Source organism: Protopterus annectens, chromosome 14.part0, assembly GCF_019279795.1.
Source record: "Protopterus annectens isolate FY-2018-M chromosome 14.part0, PAN1.0, whole genome shotgun sequence".
In the NCBI taxonomy this organism is placed as follows: domain Eukaryota; kingdom Metazoa; phylum Chordata; order Ceratodontiformes; family Protopteridae; genus Protopterus; species Protopterus annectens.
In genome coordinates, this window is record NC_056748.1 from 1,080,277,860 (window position 1) to 1,080,290,454 (window position 12,595).

The following is a 12,595-nucleotide window of genomic DNA, read 5'->3' on the forward strand; positions in this document are numbered from 1 at the left end:
AGAAGACATGCTTCCAGCCCTGCCAACTCCCTCTGCCCTGAAGGCATTCCACCCAAGGTAGAGGTCGGAGCCGAGCTGTCCACTGCTGAGGCTCTGATGGACAGAGATGGCGCCGACAACTTCGGAGTCAACACAACCACCTTGGATCCGATGGGGACACTATGGCTCCAACAATCATCTGGATCCGAACTCATCAGAGCCACAGCTCTCAGAGATGATCTTGAAGCCAAGGATAACAGTATCCTCAGAACCAATACAGACAGCTTCTGCAGACTTGGATTCAGGTACTCTGAAATTAAATGTCGGATCAGAGGAGGAGGAGCAGACAGTGGAGGGGTAGTGCAACCCAAGGCTTCCTATCCAGAAAGGATAGGAGCTGGAAGAACCATCTGAATTTGTGCTGAGAGGAATCACCTCATCATCCTATCCACATCCGTTTCAGTCAGATTCCTGGAAGAATGAAAGGAGCTAATGAAGGAGATTTTGGGTGTCATTTCTCCTAGAAAGGAGATGTTAACCTGGATGGTACTGGGTCAATAGTAGGCGAATATCGGGTCAGAGGAAGAAATGCTGTATCCAAACTAGTCGGATCTGACAAAGTTTGGCTTCGAAGCAGGGGACTTCAGATCCATCTTCTGTTTCTTACATGGAGGATCCAATGAAGATGGAGTAGAGGAACTAAAGAGCACTGGGGGACCTTTTGGAAGACTCCTTTGGTTTTGATTTGGGGGGGTTGAGCCCCAAAAATTGCTTCAGAAAATCTAGCAGGCAGTAACCCCTTTAGAATAAGTTTACTCTTTCAACCAGCCACCACAAAAGAGTTAAAATTTTTACAAATGGAGTGATCTACAACTAAGTGTTCTGGGGCCCAAAACAGTACACGCACAGATCATGAGCATCTGAAACAGGCAACTTATGGCCCCGTTTTTTTTACATTTTTTTAAATCTTGAAGGTCCTTTCTCTGACAATTTAGTAAAGGTAAACTAGCAAAAAAGGGTATAACAGAAGGGTAAGGTAGAAATAAGAAAAGTACCAAGTATGGTACACACAAATGCACAGAATGTGAAAAGGATGCAGAAGGGAGAAAAAAGAAAAGTACCAAGTTTGGTACACAGAAATGCACGGAATGTGAAAAGGATGCAGAAGGGAGAAAAATATACCAGCAATGGTAAACTGGAATATACTATGTATATAAATACATATAAATAAGAGGAAATAGTAAAAAGATATAAGGCTTAAGAAAAAATAATTTGACTGAAAAACTCGAGAGCTATTGATAACCACGTCTATTTTGTGAAAGCGGTAAATGAGATCTGAGGTATGTTAGGGGTTAGTTTATTGTGGGTAGGGAGGAGCTCAAGAGCTTTTAGGTTACCACAAACTATAGTAAAGGCCATTCGGTTCTGAGGATCGGATCTGAACCCAATAGCTGAAGAACAAATGAAAACTGATGACATCAGATCCTTTATTATATCTATCAAAGCTAAGCCATAGAAAAGTGAGAGCTGATAAACACCTTTCTGTGACCTGTCTAAAAACAGCAGGTATCTTAGCCTGTGGGTCAGCGCCCCTACTGGGAGCCAGCTGTGGAAATATGTTACTTCCCAGTAGTTTTTAATGTTGGGGTTACAGGTTGTGGTGGAACCATGTTTTCCACTGGCTCATCTGTATCCTTGTGAAAGAGATTTGTGAAAGATAACACTTCAAACATACTGAAGTAATGGTTTGCCCTTTACCTGTTACTGATTTTAAGAACTTAAGATTCTTTCTGAACAGCACAATTAAGTGTGCTTAAAGTAAAAGCCTATAAAGAATGTTCTTTGAGTGGGCTAAGGTGGACCTGAAATGTAAGTACAGGGCTATGGAAAGTCTTGCTGCCCTGGCAGGCAGATCCATTGTTTCATAGTACACTTAAACCATGAAACTGTCAAAAGTAGAAACCAGAAGCCAGGACTTTTGTTTCTTTCGATCAATTCCAAAAATTTCCTCAGTGGAATGCTATACATTGGCTAATAAGTCTTGCAAAAAGTACAGCATATGAATCAATAGTTTATCGCCTTAATAGAAGATGAATATGAAAACACACTGCCTATGATTCCCAGATGAATGGATAGGTCAGGATTATGGAGTAGGGTTCCATTCCAAGTCTGCTGCTAAGACAGTGATATCCAGTTTGGGAGTCTCTATTAATATTGAGCAGTGGCATAGTTGTAAAAATCTTGTAATGTGCCTACCAAAGATGGAACCACCTATGACTCCTCTCCAGCATTATTTTTACAAACTCATAAAATAAGAGTCATAAGGTAAGGGAAGGAAACAGACTCATTCATAATCAAAAGTATCTGCTAACACTCCCTGGTGACTGGTGATTAAAATGGAATGCGTCACTGAATGTGTTAGGATGGATCACTGGAATGCCAAAAGCCATTGAGGTAGTCTCATGTGAAATCTTACTAGTTTAAGTAAAGTGATGGGTGCTGCCACTAACCCTAGATCTTGAAAAACTAAAAGCGCAGGAACTTTGTTGGACATAATGACTTGTACTTAGGATCTTATCTTCTGCAGACTGTGTAGAAGAAGGGAAGGTGTACAACAAGTGGTGATATTTAGATGTGGTCCTATGAAATCCAGATCATGAGTTAGACTTAGTTGAGATTTTGAATGATTCACTGTAATGCCCAGATGAACAAACAGGTGAAGAATGAAATCTGTTGCTTGAAGCAGTAGATGCCTGGTGGGAGCAGTGATAAGCCACTCATCTAGATAGGAAAACACCCAGAATCCGTGCAGTCTCAAGTGAGCTGTCACAGCTGCCAAACACTTGGTGAACACATTGGGGGCTGTGGTGAGGCCAAAGGGCAGCACTATGAACTGAAAATGACTTGCTCCTAGTTGAAAGCAAGGGACCTTCTGGAGCACTTGTCCATTTTTATGTGGTAAAATGCATCGTGAAGATCTATAGAACACATCCATTCATCTTCCTCTAAGAAGTGTAGGATAGACTGTATTGCGGCCAGCCAAAATTTTGTTTGCTAAACAAACTTGTTCAGAAGGCTGAGATCTAAAATTGGTCTCAAGTCTCCTGTCTTTTTTGGCACTGAAAGGAACCTTGAGTAAAATCTGAATCCTATGTGGTCTGATGGGACTTCTTGGATGATTGTTTTTTTCTAGCAGCTTTTGAATTTTCAGAAATGCTTGATCCCTCTGATTGGGTGAAACACTGGGGAGTCTTTTTCTTGATCTTGGAATGAGAGTAAATGAGAGTAGGTGGTAACCTCTGGCAATGATCCTTTACACCTAGAGGTAAGTAATCAGGCCACCTTTCAGGAGCACAGTTAGGGTTTCCCAGAGAAAGAATATCTGGAGCACTGATTTTGGGGGCCACCTCTGCTGCGGGGTCGGCATCTTCCAATGGTACTTCCCATCTGCCCCGAGGTGAGTTACTGTCACGTGTGTCCTGAAAAGGCCCTTGGGATTTTTTAAACCATATCTTACTGCTCCTCTAGTTCCTACAGTAGGATCATTGGGGAGCAGAAAAAATGTATGCCCACTGTAGACAGGATCTTTCCATCTTTTTCATACCTGGCTAATGATTTTCTGACTTTGGGGCCAAACAAGGAAGATCCGTCAAAAGGAACATTGACGAAAGAAGACTTAAGTGGCTCTGCAAACTCACATAAGTGCATTCAGGCGTGTTGCCTTATGGCGACTCTGGAACCCACTGCCCTAGTTGTCCCTTTGGCTGCATGCACCATGAGCCTCATGGATGAGATGGAAATAGACACCAGGGTAGCCAGCTGGGAGGCCACATTATCTTGGACCTCCTCAGACACAGCTCCTGCAAGGGTATCTGACAACTCCTTGATCAGATCACTCTGGAGTCTAGTAAAGTGTGCAATAAAATTCAAGGACCTTAAAGCGAAAGTCGATGAGGCATATACTCACTTTCTGAATCTGTCCATCACACTGGACTCTCGATTAGGGGGATGAACAGTGGAACCTCTCTTCTGCAAGTTCCTTCTTGGTGGCTGCTGCAACCACCATGGCATCTACTGCTAACCCCTTAGCCCAATGCTGGTGGTCTTCTAGTGATAAAACAATTTTGTCCAGTCTCCTTGGGATTGGCTCTACTGAGTCAGGGACTGTCCAAGCCCACTGCGTGATCAATTTGATAATCTCATCAACAGGAGGGGGGTCACCCAAGAAGTAGATGGGGGGAGGACCAAAAGCTTGCAGGTGCACCTCCTCCTCAGAGGTAGGGTCTTTGGGCTTCTAGGTACCACTCTGTTTCAGAATTTCTAGAATGTCTCTAAAAAAGACATCTTCAGGGGGTAACCGAGGAGAACCCTAACCATCATCAAAATCTGTGTTTCTGTGACAGATTCTTTGAGGGGGAAATCTAGGCATTTCCTCTTACACATCTTCTTCCTGGGTGTCTCCTCAGTGGGACTCTTCTGGGGAGGACTCGGAAGAAAAGTGTCCCTGATCAGGGGAATCTTGCAGCTTAGGTGCTCGCTGTCCAGGTGTGGAAGGTGGTGGCAGCTTTGGGCAAGAAGGAATCCTGGGATAATACTCCGATGCTGGAGAGGCTAGCTGAGAACCTGCAGAGGCCAATGCCCTCTCCATAACCTGGAAGGCAGGTCTCCCTGAAAAGGGATGGGAGCATGGACTCAAGAAGGACAACCTCTGATCCTTGGTCCAACCCTGCTCCGAGAAACCTACCACCAAAGCAGGACCAAAGGAAAAGCCCATGTCAGCCAAAGCTCTGAGAGTCAAGGACAACTCCGTACAAAAGGCTGGAGCTGATCCAAGACCCTCCGATCCAGCAGCAGAGCTATGGCCCCAGAAGTCCGATGGTCCTGATGGAACTGTGGAACTCAAGGCAAATCCCGGAACCAAAGAGGAAAAGGCTGTCAGCACCAGAGAAGTTGGAACCAGAACAACTGGAGTCGTAAGCCCTAAGCCCTCAGAGGGGGATTACAGGAGGAAATTTTGGTGGAGTCCTGGGAGAGGAAGATCCAACTCTAGAATGAGGTGCGGCCTGGGAGACAGAGAGACCCCTAGGCACTAGGAACTGATCCACCAACCTCACAACATTGACTTCAGTCAGACTCATGGAGGGAGAGACAGAGAAGCCTGAGGGAGATTCTGGTATTTTTAGGAATGGACTTGGGAACTGTCCCACAAAAAGGGTCAATTGAAGAAGAATATGTTGTCCTGGGTACATTGATAATATTAGGTTTTGGCACTGGGGGTGATGTCGATTTGAATATTTCTGCAAGTGTTACAGGTGCAGCTGGTACTGATAGGGAAGTTATAGTTGTCAGTAACGAGGTGGCCGGCACCGAGACCTGTGGTGCCAAAGTTGTTACAGCAGATGGTGCCGAGGAAGATGACGCCATCATTTTTTTAATTTCGCACTTTGGTTCCACTGGTGGTGTGGGAGCTGAAGGTTTATGTTTCTTGGCTGCCAGCGCCAAAGGGGATGCTGGCACTGAATGACTCCTCTTCTGTCCCAGTCCAGATTTAGAGGAAGAACAGGGGGAGGAAGGTGAAGCTGTGTCGGTCTTAGACAGAGCCTCCTCAAATGAAGACTTATTTAACCCTTTTAAGATTAATTTGTTTTTCCTTTTCACAAGGACCCAGTTACTGAAGGCTACAATCTTGCTGAAGATGCGCCTGGCCCAAGTAATACACACAAGAAAAGTGCCCATCAGAGTTGGGCATCTTTCTACCACAACCTTGACATTGCTTAAACCCGGTTGCTCCCTTGGATTTATCCACCATGTTGACTAAGAAAAAGAAAAGTCAACAGACATCACTAACTCACACCAAAAGGGAACCATACATTCACACAAAGGAAAGGAATGGCTACCAACAATGGTAGGCCCAAGCTACCAAAAAAAAGGAGGTAGAGAAAGGAAAGTCCTACCAATGATGTTAGACTAAGAATGCCGTCAGGTAAAAGAAAACAGCCCACTCACTCGTTTAACAAGGAAAGGTGGGATAGAAACTAGTAAAGACAAGAAATGAACTGCCCGTGATGGTAGAGGAGATCACTGAGATGTACGGGAGAGGGATAAACAGAAAAGTAATAGTACAGTAGGAACATTTTTGAATGGAAGATATGAAAAGGGTATGAAAAACTATAAAGATTATACTTAGCTGTGACAAGATATAGCTGACACGACAAGAGAGACAAATGAGATCTGAGGTAATCCGGAGAGGGGTATTGTGGGTAGGAACTTAGCTCAAGAGTTTTTGGTTTGCATGAGCGGTATAAAAACCAATCGAGTTCCGAGGATCAGAACCGCACCCAAAGGTCAAGGATAAATGAAGACTGACAACATATCAATAGTTTAGTGCAATCTAATTATTACTAATCACAATAATTAATTACTAGTCCTAATAATAATTAGTAATTAATAATTAGTAACTGCCAATGAAACTATAATCCTCAGAACAGCAAAAATAAAAGGGCAGATAGGAAAACCATATGCTAACTCTGAGATTGTAGGATCACTGATCATTTTCCCTACTCCAGGGTGCACTGATTTTGGAGTTACACACACGCACACATATATATTATTTATTTATATATATATATATATATATATATATATATATATATATATATATATATATAAATATATAGATATGTGTGTGTGTGTGTGTGTATGTGTAAAAATAGCAAGAATGTGGAGGAACAAGGGATACAGAAACCCTAAAAATTAACAGCAAATGTAACATTTCATTGTTTCTTGTAAGAACTACAGCTCTGAATTATCACAACGCATAATATTAAGTGTCAGACTTCTGACAGAAACCGAACAGAATGCAGTACCGTAATTTTGCAGCTGCTTCCTCTCTCTCATTTTCACACACAGACACACAAGATGAATGAATAAATACATCCATACAAATTAAGAATAAGCAAATGTAATGACTTCTTCAGATGAAGCCTACGAAATGCTACAATATGCAGTATAGATAAATAAATACAGATGCTTGCAAAAGAAAAACTTGGGCATTAAGTATGGAATCATTAATTCTATGTAGTACAGTTTATCTTCTGGAACCTTACCATTGAAATTGCGCTAATCCTTTCTTCAACCATTTTAAGGAAACCATTCTCTCCGCGGTCTTTTGCTTCCCTTCGTTGGCAGTGAAGGTGCAATAGCGCTGCCAGCTCGGAGTTACTCGTGTCAGAAGTGGCTGCTAGTAACACATCCTTCATCATCATTGCAGCAGTACAACTCTGAAAATTATTATTAACATAAGTAAATGTATGTCATCATCACCATCAAAGCAATACAACTCTGAAAATTATTATTAACATAAGTAAATGTATGTCATCATCACCATCAAAGCAATGCAACTGTGAAAATTATTAATATAAGTAAACATATGTCCTGGTATTAGCATAAGATATACCACCATAAAATGTATTCTCAAATTGATGATAACCAGCTTTAACACTGTCCTAAGTTCATTAACTTCAGAAATGCATATTCCAGACCAATCCCATCACTGTCATGATATGACAATGCTTAAATAGTACCACAGAAATAACAGACATTAACTTGAACAATTGTGTGTGAGACTGGGTTCCCTTCAGAATGTCGAATTTCCAAAACTTCGAATTTCATATGGTCGAGACCATATGATGTAAGTTTTGAAATCTGGAAATTCTGAATGGAGATCTGCATACAGCGCGGAATGGGAGATTTCCTTTTCCTCGCTGTAGTGCGATCTCGGATTTGGTATATTTAAGTAGTGGGGGTGTGGGGAAAAACGTTGAGAAACTTGGTTTTGTATTTTTTTTGGATTAATTTCAGAGTTTCGAGATTTCAAAACTTCAATCATATGGTCTCGATCATATGAAATTTGAAGTTTGTGAAATTCAACATTCTGAAGTAAATCTGTGAGACTAAATGCTGAAATAACCCCTTGAAGATAACTGTCTGCAACTGTTGAGTGTTTGGTGAAGCAGTAAGCATTAACAAGCAGTAGAAAGAAAAGATTGTAAGAAAATCCCGTTGTGTAAGTAGTTACCATAACAGTCATGTCTGACTAGTCACTGTTGCAGTATTACTATCCATTGTGATATTCCACCAGGAGTAGCCATACAGCCAGGATACCAAAGCAGATGTCTTCCTCTCGTGCCATAAGTCCAAAGTGTAAGCAAAATATGTCAAGGCTGTGTAATACACAAGGTATGCACAGCTGTGAAGTATCTCAGGACTTTCTTACCCCTGATCAAAAAGCTAGGAAGTCAACAAATATAAGAGGTCACCACAAAACACATGTCAACCAAAAAGGGAGGACAGGATAGCACCTTGGTCTAAAAACAAGACGAAATCTCTGGAACAAGGGAGGGATGTAATACTGCAACAGCAATTAGACAGACATTCACTGTTATGGTGAATTTTTACGCAACTGTACTATGTCCTTCCTATGATCAATACTAACTACTGGGAAACTTCGTGTTCAGGGATGAGGAATGAGAACAGAGCCGGAGTCTCAGATTCCTTCCAAGATGGACCTAGAAAATCCAGCTCTAGCTCTACAAGTGACATCACCTTTGTAAAGCTTGGTAAAAATATGTACAGAAGACCAAGCTACAGCTTCCAAATTAGCTATGGTATCAAGACCTTTCAAAAAGGCATCACAATAAGCAACTGTGGGTAGAATATTTTTACCAAACGCAGAAGCTCAGCACCATTAAAAAGATTAACAAAAGAAAAAGGCATAAGAGACCTATATGAAAACAGTTTGCTTAAAAAAAGGGAAAAACAACCTTTTATCCAGAAAGAAAATGAAAAAGGGGTTTGATTTTCTGATAAACTTGGTTGTGTTCTGTCAAGACAGTAGACAAGTGGCCAGTGGACATCCAAGCAATGGAATACCCTTTCTCTTTGCAGATATCAAGAGTGCAGAATTCCTTGTCCCTTGTTTAAGGGGAAGGATAATGGTAGGCAGATTCAAAGCTATTGTCCCTTGTTTAAGGGGAAGGATAATGGTAGGCAGATTCAAAGCTATTGTCCCTTGTTTAAGGGGAAGGATAATGGTAGGCAGATTCAAAGCTATTGCCCCTTGTTTAAGGGGAAGGATAATGGTAGGCAGATTCAAAGCTATTGTCCCTTGTTTAAGGGGAAGGATAATGGTAGGAAGATTCAAAGCTATTGTCCCTTGTTTAAGGGGAAGGATAATGGCAGGCAGATTCAAAGCCAGCTCAATGATCACCTCAGGCATAAAAGAAGGGCTAGTCCTGTACGTAAACCTATCTTCATGAAAAAAAGAAAACAAAAAGAGGAAAGGCCACGAGGGTGGAAGAAGTAAGGGTCACTAGCACAGCTGTCTTCCAAGTAGAAAGATTTAGAGAAGCAGTTGAAGCTGGCTCGGGGGTGGGGTTCTACTTTTCCAAGACACAATACAGGCTCAAATGAGGGGGAGATGGGTTTTCTATGCGGCCTGAAATTAATTGTTTGACCTCAAACCATAAAGAGAAAGGCAGAAATGGCTGACAAATGTCTTCTTATGGAAGAACATGCCAGCTCTGGACTGAGTAGCTCACACAAGTAAGACAAACCAAGAGAAATACCCACCTGGTAAGGGTCTTGGTTCTTTCTGTGGCACCATGCAGAAAATGTCTTTAATTTAGAAACATAAGATATTCTAGTCGCCGGTTTCCCCAACCTTCTGTAATACCTGGACCACATCCTGTAAATTCCAGTACCTAACAGTTATCAGAATCTGATCATTCACAGGATTACAGTCAGCAGGTTCAAATGAATGAGAGAACCCTTTTGCTGTGTCAGCAAGTTCATCCTGTGACATAACTTGTGGTGACAGCCCTGAGGTAGACAAAAGAGAAGGGGGGGGGGGGCTACTGCTGTCTGGGCCAGAATGGAATCACCAGTTACATTTTGGCTTGTCCTTTTGATTTTTAGAAGAATCTTGGGAATAAGAGGTAGGAGAGAGAAAGCACAAAGGAATCTTCCCTTCAAGGAAAATGACATGGCATCTATTTTCCAAGGCTTTGCAGCATAGATTCCTTGAATAAAAAGGCCTAAGCTACCTGATCAAGTGGTGACAAGGAGAGCTGTCTGAGAAGTTCCCCACTGATGGACAATCTGCAGGAAGACCTGTCTGTTTAACATCCATTTGTGAGTATCTGCCTGGACTCTACTCAAGTAATCTGCCACTGAATTGTCCCTTGAAGGAATGTAAACTGCTTGAAGAGACAACTGTGTTGTATGGCAGAATACCACAGGTTAGGCTTAGACTGACTGGGAAAAGGAAGGATGAGGTTCCAAAGCCTGTTCTAGTAGAAGACTGGAAAGAGGAAGGATGAGGTTCCAGAAGCCCTAGACAATGATCCTGGCAAAGCCTGTTCTAGTAGAAGGTTTCTTTGCCTCCATTAATTCATGTCTTCAGAAAATAAGTGCCTCAGAGGTATTAATACTCTATCATCCAGGCAGTTTGTTGAAGTTATTTCAGGTTGGAGTGCATCAAACCTCTGTCTTGTCTGAGTAGGTCCAGCCTGCAAGTAAAGTTGTGGTAATTGCCATTGTCCATTAAAAAAGAAGGGAAAACCACACTGTTGCCTGGGCCAGAAGGGAGTTACCACTATGATCTTTGGAGAGTTTTTCCTTTATCTTGAGAATGACCCTGGATATCAGTGGAAATGGTGGAAAAGCATAAGGGAACATTCTTGCCCAACAAAATGAAAACACATTTGTTGTCCAGGTCTGCTTGCAAGGAATCCTGGAGCAGAAATTTGCCAGCTGTTTCTTGTAAATGTATGCAAATAGATGTATCTGAGGTGTACACAACAGCTGGATTAATTTGTGGAAGTAACTCTGATTCAGTTTCCATTTGGGAGGGTCTGTCTTGGTCCTTCAGCTTGACTACCAGAAAATTTTCCTGTGACAGAATGTAAAATCCTTGTAAAGAAAAGCTATATCTAAGGCTACAATGGCTAGTCTGGACAGAGGATAAGATCTGGCTCTCCCCTTTTTATGCATCACATCACTGTGGTATTGTTTGCAATCAATTTTAACAGTTCAGGAAACCATAGATGAGAGGGGGCAATGGATTTATTACTGCCAATATCTCTTATGTTTGTGTGTTGAGATATGTACTTTTTTTTCCAAAGACCTTGCACATTTACTCCCTTTAGACACCTCCCCAAGCAATATCTGAGGTAGTGCTAGTTACAGACTGTGCTGGAGCTGAGAGGGAAATGGGAGGCCTGTTTTCACATAAAATTGGTCTCTTTGCCAAAGCAGTGCCCTTTTGACAAATCCCAATACAGGAGTCTACAATGTCAGCAGATACTGATGCTGGGACTATGCAGATTTTAGGTACCATTAAATATTTCTCCCATAGAGTCTTACTAAATGAATCATGAGAATCATGTATGCCATGAATAATAGAATCCTGAGAAATTCCCGTGATGAAGCCTCAGACTGAGGGGAATAAAGGAAAAGATCAACGTCTTCCTGTGGAAAAAAAGCTCTTTGAACTGAGGAATCCAGGAGACACCTCAGGAAAACAATCCAGTGAAAAGGAGTCAAACAAAACTTCTGAATGTTCTATCGAAACCCAGTCTGTGAAGGAGATCTCTCACTTGAAAGATTCCTGACACTTTGAAAAAGACTCTGTAAAGATAAGTAAGTCATCTAAATAAGGAAAAAATGTGAATGCCTTGCAGTCTGCAATATGCCATGACTGGAGCTAGGTATCTGTGAATACTCTTCGACTAGTGAATAACCAAAAAAGTAAAGCATAGAAATGAAGGTGTAACCTAGACAAAAAAATAAGAAATACACCTTCTATCTCCCCCTGAGTCATCAGATGCTGAATGACAGGAGGTAAAAAAGAAGTTTGATCCAATGGCTGAACATGAATTCCCAGAAAGGAGGGAGAGATTCCCACTGTCATCTGTATCCTTGAAGTATTACTCCCAGAAGCTGTTTCCCACTGCCATCTGTATCATTGAAGTGTTACTCCCAGAAGCTGTTTCCCACTGCCATCTGTATCCTTGAAGTATTACTCCCAGAAGCTGTTTCCTACAGCCATCTGTATCCTTGAAGTATTACTCCCAGAAGCTGTTTCCCACAGCCATCTGTATCCTTGAAGTATTACTCCCAGAAGCTGTTTCCCACTGCCATCTGTATCCTTGAAGTATTACTCCCAGAAGCTGTTTCCCACAGCCATCTGTATCCTTGAAGTATTACTCCCAGAAGCTGTTTCCCACTGCCATCTGTATCCTTGAGGTATTACTCCCAGAAGCTGTTTCCCATTGTCATCTGTATCCTTGAAGTATTACTCCCATAAGCTGTTTCCCACTGCCATCTGTATCCTTGAAGTATTACTCCCAGAAGCTGTTTCCCACTGCCATCTGTATCCTTGAAGTATTACTCCCAGAAGCTGTTTCCCACTGCCATCTGTGTCCTTGAAGTATTACTCCCAGAAGCTGTTTCCCACTGCCATCTGTATCCTTGAAGTATTACTCCCAGAAGCTGTTTCCCACTGCCATCTGTATCATTGAAGTATTACTCCCAGAAGCTGTTTCCCATTGTCATC

At 41.9% G+C, this 12,595-nt stretch overlaps 1 protein-coding gene across 1 annotated transcript in view; it reads right to left on the reverse strand.

Moving 5' to 3' along the window:
- Positions 1-12,595, reverse strand: part of CFAP46 (cilia and flagella associated protein 46) — a 3,596,153-nt gene that overhangs the window by 902,775 nt on the left and 2,680,783 nt on the right. Inside the window, exon 47 of the mRNA XM_044056880.1 lies at positions 7,086-7,259. Coding sequence (XP_043912815.1) covers positions 7,086-7,259 — 174 coding nt within the window. The remainder of the gene's footprint in view (positions 1-7,085; positions 7,260-12,595) is intronic.